This window comes from Zingiber officinale, chromosome 9A (genome assembly GCF_018446385.1).
Source record: "Zingiber officinale cultivar Zhangliang chromosome 9A, Zo_v1.1, whole genome shotgun sequence".
NCBI lineage: Eukaryota > Viridiplantae > Streptophyta > Magnoliopsida > Zingiberales > Zingiberaceae > Zingiber > Zingiber officinale.
In genome coordinates this window covers 136,669,621-136,679,227 of record NC_056002.1, presented here as the reverse complement: position 1 = coordinate 136,679,227, position 9,607 = coordinate 136,669,621, and the positions used below count along the sequence as shown (strand labels likewise).

At 38.5% G+C, this 9,607-nt stretch overlaps 1 protein-coding gene across 1 annotated transcript; it reads left to right on the top strand.

Moving 5' to 3' along the window:
• Positions 1 to 7,549: 7,549 nt before the first annotated feature.
• On the top strand, positions 7,550 to 9,107 carry LOC122020955 (pathogenesis-related genes transcriptional activator PTI6-like). The gene is made up of 2 exons (XM_042579015.1): positions 7,550 to 7,821; positions 7,996 to 9,107. The coding sequence occupies exon 2, from the start codon at positions 8,055 to 8,057 to the stop codon at positions 9,057 to 9,059; it is 1,005 nt and encodes a 334-aa protein (XP_042434949.1). The 5' UTR covers positions 7,550 to 7,821; positions 7,996 to 8,054; the 3' UTR covers positions 9,060 to 9,107.
• The last annotated feature ends 500 nt before the right edge of the window (positions 9,108 to 9,607 follow it).

Sequence of the window (9,607 nt, the reverse complement as noted above, 5' to 3'; positions counted from 1 at the left end):
CCTACTCCAAGGCCTTCGATCATCAATCACTTTCAATGAACAATCCACTATCAGTTCAAATGTTGCACAATTTAAGTATAAAAATACAAGTATTGCTCTTAAAGTAAAAATACCAACAATTATAAATTTCTAGTGAAGAATATGGTTGTCAAAGCAGTGGCACAGCGAAGTAGTTGTTAGTGCATATTGCACTGATAATCAAGTTTTGATGTACGAAAAATAGGTTAGAGTTATTATTTTAAAATTCTTTTAAAAGTTATTTTAAAAATCATTTTAAAAATCTTATCCTACAAAATAGAGTTAGCACATTAAAAATGTAATAGTAGTAGTAATAGTAAGACTGGATATTTGGAAGGTAAGTAAGACAATTACTAGAGAGACCTTTTAGTTATGGAAGGTGGTAAGGATACATCCTATTTGGGACAACCTTAGGTATTGATTCAACTAAAAAAATCAACGGATGCTTCTAAGTCGTGATTAGAAAGTTTTAGTTGTCAGACTAATTCATGCATAATCATATTGTTTATAAATTATAACTATGTTTTATAGGATTACTATTATATTAAAAATGTCTATTGTGCTAACTTTATTTTGCATATAAACAAAGACTTCAGTTGATTGAAGGGTTTGGTCAATTGAAAGTAGAGAGGCATCGATCAATTCTAGATCGAGCAAAGAAGGAAATAAAGATTTAGTCAATTGATAAAGAGGATCAGTCGACCGAACATATTTGGTAACTGGAGATTGGATATGATCGAATCAGTTAACAAAGGAAACTCAAAGGTTCATTTGTCCGATCATGGGGTCGGTCAACCGAATACATATGGTAAGCGTAGATAAGATTAGTTCGTGCAACAAAGGAAATTCTGATGTTCAATCGACCGATACGATAGATTTCATGGAAGATTCGATCTTGGCAAATCGTGAACCTAGACACAAACCTGGGCAGTTTTTGGAGATCGGTCGACCAAAAATAGGTTCGATTGACCGAATGAAAAATTTATAAAAGAAGGCTCGAGATCCCAGCCCGAGCTTATCAATTTTCTCTACTTCTTTGCTACTCTATTCGTGCAAGTGTTGATACGCCAAAGCTCTCTGACGACCAACCCCACAATTTTATATCTCAATATTGTCGGTATATCTTTACTTTATTATACTTCAATTAATAGAGGTTTAGTAAATTGTTACTATCCTCACATCATTATATAAGCTTTTGATGTTGGAGAAGATAGCGATTATCTTACGGGATAACGAGAGGGGAGATTGGAGGATAATTTAAGAAGAGAGAATGCTAAAAAAAAGGAAAATTCGTCAGATTTATCAAAAAATAAAACTTTGTTAATAAAAGATGGATTAATTCTCATACAGTTATACATGTATTTATATAGATTCTAGACCATATAACCTAGAAAGGAAAGAAATCCTAATATATGGATTCCAATTCCAATCTTATAAAAAAATAAAAGAGATCTTTCTAGAAAAGAAAATCTCTTCAAATAAATCAAAATTAACGGAATAGGACGTTGATATAGAAAAAACTAGGACCTAAATACCATAAACATAAAAATTACTAAAATTAGTAATAAAATTTTTAGAGGCTCGGTTGAGGACCTAAATGTCAAAATTTAGGCCCAAAAGTTGACGATTATAGGCACCCTAGTAATAAATATAGATTTTCAAATTCTACACCGGTGAGATTCGGCAGAATTTGATTCCGAGTCCCCAATCAAAAGTTATGTCTTTTTAAAATTTAGGTTGATCCTACATCAGTTTTCCTCCTCCAAAAGTTTTCAAAAAGGAGAAACTATAGCAGATTGCTCATTCGAAAATGGTACAAGGGATCGCTAGTCTTGGAGCAATAGTTGTTGTACTATGAACCAAGGAACCAAACGTGCTTTCTTATTTTTAGTTATTTTGCTGCTTATCTCTGTTTAATTTTCAAAAGAAAAGAAAATTTTCAAATGAGTGATATTAACCTCCCCCTCTATTGCACTTTTCAAGCCTACAGTCAGTTTCAAAATGGATAAATCAGATCAACCCAAGTGAATGGATATTGTGTTCCTTAGGAAGAGATGTGATCTAGATCATCCAATTCAAGTTGAGTGGATGAGATCTGATTAAACTAAGAGGTTCTTCTACTCCTTTTCAAAATATAAATAAGATTCCTCACATTCTCATTTCATTCATTCAATTAAAAGCAAAGCAAGCATTGTATTTGCATTTGGAGAGTTCGCGGAGCTTCTTTGATTAGGAGATCTTGCGATTTGTAGTGTTGCTATCACAATATAAAATAATTGTATCTTGAAAAATAATTATCGTGTTCCATAAGTACTATGTGCTGGGTAAATTAGTCTTGAAGAAATAGAATCCAACTCTAGTGTCGATTTCACCTAAGGGTGTTATACAGTCATTTTGTCCATGCTTAGATTGCACCACCACCACCAATAGATCAAACCAATATAATGTTGAGATGGTACTAATAACAAGTTGATCTATGTTTCACAATCTAATTTGACTAGCACATTCAATGGAAAAGGACTCACTTTGGGTCCAATAGGTTCATCATCAGTACCTCTAGCACACTAACCTACGGGAGTGGTGACCCAAAGCATCAGGTAGCTCGTTCGTCAAGAAACTACAGCAGATTTGCTAGGAGATCATGCTCATTATCGGTTTTGCTCAAGCTGCAGCTAACCAGCTCGTTGGTTAGTTCAATTCTAAGCTGCAAAGCGGTGTTAGGGCTGCTTACAACCTCTTCAACCCATGTAGCACAAAGAAGGAGTGGGCTACAATAGTATGGAAGGTGTTCCTCATGCCAAAGCAAAAATTTTTCATGTGGTAGCTTGAGAACAACGAGGTGCAGATCAAGGACAAGCTGGTGTACGTTGATTGCAAGACTTGTCCGTTGTGCCAATGGATGGAAGAGACGAAGGGCTATCTTTTCTTTAATTGTTTAGTAATCAAACCGCTATGGCGGATAAGGTGTGAAGTTGGCTCAATATCAACCCCAAATTTGCCACAGTTGCAGGTTTACTAGATTGGTTTGGACAGCAACAACGCAAGGCAGCTGCCTCGACAAAGCTCGTCTCTTGGGTATCTCTTGTATGCTCTATTTGATTTGGCAAACCCAAAATAGGCGCCAATATGAAGGAGACGTACCAAATATTGAAATAATGTTTAGAAAAGTTCAAACGCATATATTCTGTTTCTTAAGTGGGTCGAATGTAACTTGATAGAGTACATCAATATTATTTACCTTTATAAAAAAAAGGAACTATAAAGAGTGAGAAAGCTTATTGTGCAAGTATCATTGTCTTGGTTTACACAATCGGCTGAGTAGTTCAAGATATCGCATTCACTAATCACCCTAGTGTTAGAGTATATACTAAAAGCCTACCTTTTGTAAACATTTATTTATAAAATAAAAGAATCACATTGATCAAATGTCTATATTTTATTTGTTAAGTGAAGTTGTTCAATTAATTTATAATGTAGATAACATGGTGAGTGGTGTTACATACAGAAGATCATGTTATCAGTTCTTTATAAATTATAAACAGTTGCTCATGACTAAAATGGAAAAGAACAAACCATTGGAATAGTCGTAGTGTAATTAGGTATTAGTTTATCTTGACTAATAAATTATACTAGTACACTCTAAGTGTATTGAGTAGGACCATTTTAGGTAAGTTCTTTTATACTGACTTAATAAAAGAACTAGACCTTAGTTATTATGAAAGTGTGTGCTCTTAATCCTAATATAATAACAAGCATATATATTTAGTATTTATTTCTTTAACTTATCAAAGGGTGAGATTTAGCTTGATAAATCAATAGGCCCGATAAGTTGGAAAATGATATCACTTATAGTGTGTGTTGTTGATTATAGAAGGAATCTGTGTCCTAGTAATCTAGGTTGAGAATGTCCCCAAGAGGAGCTCATAAGGAGTGTCATGTTAAACCCTGCAGGTGGACTTAGTCCGACATGACAATGAGGTTGAGTGGTACTACTCTTGGAGCTAGATATTAATTAAGTGAGTTGTCAGTAACTTACTTAATTAGTGGACATTTGTTATCTTAAACATAGGGAGACTAACACACTCATGATAAAAAGGAGACCATAATGTAATTTGGGATTGGTGCGATAGTGCAATAATAACTCTCTAGTGGAATGAGCTATTATTGATGAACTTGAGTTGTGTGTTCGGGGCGAACACGGGAAGCTCAAGTTCATCACGAGACCAAAACCAATTCCTTCTCTTGGTCCCTGTCGTAGCCTCATTAAAGTCTCAAGTCCATCCAAATAAAAATCCTTCTTGGTGTCCAAGAGAGGGCCGACCCAAGGCTTGGTGACCAAGCCAAGGGTCGGCCACCTTCTTCTCTTAAGGGGTCGGCCCCTTGCTTGGTGTCCAAGCAAGAAGGGGTCGGTCATATTAATTCAAAAGTGAAGGGGTGTTTTGAATTTTTAAAATCTTCTCTTTGTAGAAAACTATAAGTTTTAAAAGAGAAATTTTAAAATGAAAAACTTTCCTTATTTGAATTAGGCCATATGATTTAATAGAAAATTTTAAAAATTTTAAAACTTTTCTTTTTTAACCATCCTCATGGTTCTAGAAAAAAGGAAGAGAAATTTTAAAATTAAAATTTTTTATTTTTGTGAACATGTTAAAAAAAGAAAATTTTTAGATGAGAAGTTTTAAATTTTAAAACATGGTTTTAATTTTTAAAATTTTCCTTTTTTAACATCCACTGTAAGAAAGAGAGATTGTAAAATTTTATAAAAGGATTTCTTCTTTTATAAAATTTTATAAAAATTATTTTTTCTTCTTGATAATGTGGTCGGCCACCCTTGCTTGGTGCCCAAGCAAGGGCCGGCCAATCAAGCCAATCATTCCATGATTGATAATTGATTCAATCAAGAGGAAATAAAAGGGAAAATAAAAAGGGAAAAGGAAAAAACAGGAGGAAAATTTTATTTTTTAGAAAAAGTCTTTCCTTATTTGCCTTGAGCAAGTAATATAAAAGAAGGAGAGAGGAGGCCTAATGAGATAACAATTCTTATTCTCTTGTTAGTGATCCTCTTGTGGTCAGCCCTCTCTCCCTCTCTTTTCCCTTTGCTCTCTTTTGCTCCTCAGTGGTGGTGGTGGCCGAAACATAGAGAAGAAGGAGAAGCTCTTTGGGTGGTGTTCATCTTGGAGGTTCGTCGCCCACACGACGTCCAAGGCGAGTCGAGGAATACGGCAGAAGATCTCGAGGTCATTAGCATACAAAGAGAAGGTATAACTAGTAACTTTCTTCCGCATCATGCTAGTTATTTTTCTTTGTAAGAATTCCAAACACAAGAGGTATTAGATTCTAGTTTTTCGGATTTGTTTCGAAGTTGTGTTTTTTTTGTTTTTCGAATTTGTGATTCGATTGTTCCTTTTGGTTAAACCTAGAATTATATAAGGAAATTAAATATTATCTTTCCTTAAAAGGCTTTGTCTAGGAAGTGGTGGTTGCTTCCATATCCAAGAAGGTCTAGTGTCTCATCATGTTTAACCTGGAAGCCAATTTTAGAAATTAATATTTAATTGAATTTATAATATATGTTGATTTGAATCAATAGTGTTAAGTTCCGCTTACGATCCAAGTCTAAACTATTAAAAACAGATAAGTTAAATTTGGAATCAATAATGTTAAGTTCCGTTTGCGATTCCTAATTTAACTTTTAAATAACACAATAGGTTATTTAGGAAAGGTTCGACACTTGTACAAAATTTTTGTACAGTGGAACCGGTACGATCTTCCTAGGACTAACCAACACCTAGTAAATCCGATGATATTCTACTATGAAAGTTCAAAGTCACAAGCTATCTCTTCTGATACAATAATCTTTTAATTGAACTCTCCTTTTATGTCAAAATATATATATATATATATATATATATATATATGCATTAATTTTCATTCATGTGGAGAATTGTTGAAAAATTAATTTTAAATCAATGAGTGTGTGAATGAGAAATCACTTGATATGTATTGGTGGCATGACTTAATCTAGATCATCGAATTAAAATGGGTAAATCTGGTTCATCCAAATGAGAATGCATAAGTGCCTTTTTGAATGGCTTAATCTCAGCTATTAAATTTAAAATGGAAGACCATCCAAATAAAGAGACAAAGTCGTCTTTTAAATGAGACTTGATCTGAGTCATTAGTTTCAAAATGAATAAATCAATTGAACCCTAGTGAAGAGACATAGTGTTCCTTAAGATGAATCAAGAGGGATTCTTTTACCCTTTCCCAAAGTATAAATAAGATTCAACACATTCTAATTTCATTCATTCAATCCAAAATAAAGCAAGCATTGCATTCTATTCTTGTATTTGGAAAGTTTGAGAAGTTTTTTTTAATTCGGAGATCTTGTGATTTGTATTATTGTTATTGTAAGATAAATGGAGACGATTTTCATTAGTATGTGCAAAGGTCGACTTGTACCATTTAAGTTAGATTGTGAAACACAGATCTACTCGTCGTTATTACCACCTCAGCACGCGCATTTCATCGACCCATTTTCACTGCGTCACTAGGTAAAATGCCATATATCACAATGAATAGAAAATAAATGAGTATTAAATTCTACTACGATTTATAATTAGTTTGCTAGATTTTTTTTAAAAAAAAAAAACTTAAATTGCCGTACTAAATTTACGCATACCGTTATTTACTTCACGCCAATTTTTACTGATAAAAAGAAGCAATTTATATATATATATATATATATAATCCTTTGAGATCTAGAATCAGTTTAATTGCAATTAATTGTTATTAATGATGCAACAAAGCAAATCTGATTAATTTCTTTCAAAAACATTAATTATATATACATTAATATAATTAAATACAGAACTGCTAGGTAAGTGAAAAAACTCCCAGTTGCATTATCACTTCCAAAATAATTCCATCAAATCGAACCAAATTAATTGAAATTGAAAAGGAATTGGGAGGGGGTAATTGAAAATAGTCCAACGCTTTTGGGGCTCATCGAAAACATACAACGAGAGCACGGCGATGAAAGAGACTCGCAAAGGCCTTCTGCCCTTTCCCAATTCCACACGCTGACGGATTCATTCTTTCATTGAACCCGAAAAGAGCAAAAGCCGTTGGTCAAAAAAGCTCCACCGCCACACTCTCAGAGAGAATCAAATCCTGCTTTCTAATTATGCTCTCTGTTTAGTCGCTTAAATTTAATAATTTTTACACGAAATAAGGGACGATATTCTCTATCTTTATTAATGAAATACCGTGGACAAATGACTGGTTTGGTACCGTCGACGGCACCATCACCCCAATGCGGCGGCTCGGTGTCTGTCGTGCCGTGCTCCAGCGTCGCCGGTGCGTCGCCGGTGTCTCGATCTAATAATTAATAGAGGGACTTAATTTTGAGGTAACGGGTAAGAAAAGAGGGTAAAGTAAAAGAAGGGTAGGTGTAGGTTAGTTTCCGCTGCCGATGCGAGTGCGAGTGGTAGCCGTGATATTGGTGGGTCCTATAAAAGAGACCCACTCCCACACTCGCTGCTTCACTCCGCCCTCTTTCTCGCTCTGCTGCTGCTGTTGCATAGGGACAGTAGAGCAGGTAGCCAACGAATTTTTTTTTCCGATTACTAGAACTCCGTGCGAGCTCCGGGCCGCCACCGTCGTTGATGCTGCTCCTCCTCCTCCTCCTTCGACTATCTCAATCTGACACTAGCTAGTACATGTACTACAACGGTCTTCTCTCTTTCCGTGCCTGTGTCTCCACCGCCGCCCCTGCTCTTCTGGCCTTTTCAGCTATCCAAGGTTCTCCCTTCAAAACCCCCTTAAAACCCTCGTTCTTGTACTTCCTAGTCCCTTCTTCCATCCCTCTGCTTTCTCCTTTTTCGGTAATTCCTTTCTAGTCGAGCTCTGTAGTGTTCATTTGATGCTTTAGAATGGATTTATGTATGTTCTTTGTAATTTGGGGATGGTTTGCAGGAAGGAAGCGAGGAAAGGTAGCTGGCGTAACAGAGTAGAAGGGGAACTAGAGCAGAGATATGGATGTTGCCATGTTCATGGCCCCTGTAAAGCGGACGGAGCGCGTCGAGGTGGTTTCCAAGACTCTGCCGTCGCGCTCCAAGCGGCGGAAATGCGACGGCGCCCAGCCGCGCACTGTGAGAATCTTCTGCGTCGACGACGACGCCACTGAGTCTGAGGACGACGACGACGAGGCTGTGCCCCGCCGCGTCCGTCGTTATGTCCAGGAGGTTCGCCTCGAGCGCCGCCCGGAGGCGGCCGGAAAGAGGAGGCCGGCTAGGAAGCCAAAGGCGGCGACCGCTTCGCCGGGTGGTGGCGTCGGCGAGGGGACGGCGCGCAGGTTCCGCGGCGTCCGGCGGAGGCCGTGGGGAAAGTACGCGGCCGAGATTCGCGACCCGTGGCGGCGGGTGCGGGTGTGGCTCGGCACGTACGACACCGCCGAGGAGGCGGCGAAGGTGTACGACTCGGCCGCCATCCGGCTCCGCGGCCCTGACGCCGCCACCAACTTCTCCCGGCAGCCGCCCGCCTCGCACGCGACCCGGCCTGCTCATCCACCGCAGCAGCCGTCGCTGCCTCCGAGGAAGTGCCTCTCCAGCAGCAACCTCACTTCTGCGTCCGGTGGATATGACTCCGGCGACGACTCGCGCAACTTATCCTCTCCCACCTCAGTCCTCCGAAGCTTCTGGAGCTCCTTCAGTAGTGTTCCCACAAGACCAGCCACGGAGCTCGAAAAAAGGCCGAACTCTCCCCCTCCGGCCGCGGACTCCGACGAGGCTGGGCTTTGCTTACCGTGGCAGCTCGCCGGCATTTTGCCTGTAGAAGAAGAGGCACTACACGACGATTTCCTCATTTTTGGCGCGGTGGAGCCGAGTCTCTTCGAGGACGACTCGGCTCACATGAGGTTCGTAGCCGAGGAGTTCAGCCCCGGGTTCCTCAGCTCCGACATCCATCTCGACTTGTCCACGTGGCAAAATTCCGACGACTATTTTCAGGATATCGGCGATTTATTTACCGTCGCCGATTAATCGGCCAGTTTTGCAGCGAAGAAAAACAGAATCAAGCGTTTTTGTCCACCTTCCCTTCCCTTCCCTTTTTGTATTTGGGTTATTTTCTTTCATCGCAAAAATGGAGTTCAACTGCAAGCGAGTTAATGGCGATTCAGAGTTATCTCCTCCTGTTTCTTCAGGATAAATGGTTTTTTACTGCTTTTGAGAAGTTCTGGTACTCGATTGATGGTTCTGTAATTTTCAGATGTCAATCCACACTGTGTGAGGAATCCAACGACCCTTCTCAACCAACGCCATCGAATCCAATCATATGTAGACTGAAACGCATAATAAGGACACTTAAATCTGGAAAAAAAAACAGAGACCAAAAGATCACAGACAGACATCGTAATAGCCGAAGAGTGAGTTGGTACCAGGTCAAATTTCATGGCGCTCAAAGTGGATCTCGAGAAAGCCTATCATTTGTTAATCAGTATGAGACAAGTTTGCCCAACCATTTTGTGAGGTTCGGTTTGCATTTCTTTTCTGATTCAATCTGGAAAAATTCTGAATATAACTTATACGTC

Bases quoted from the DNA above. Each gene is read 5' to 3' on its own strand.
- LOC122020955 (XM_042579015.1), top strand. From the start codon at position 8,055: ATGGATGTTGCCATGTTCATGGCCCCTGTAAAGCGGACGGAGCGCGTC.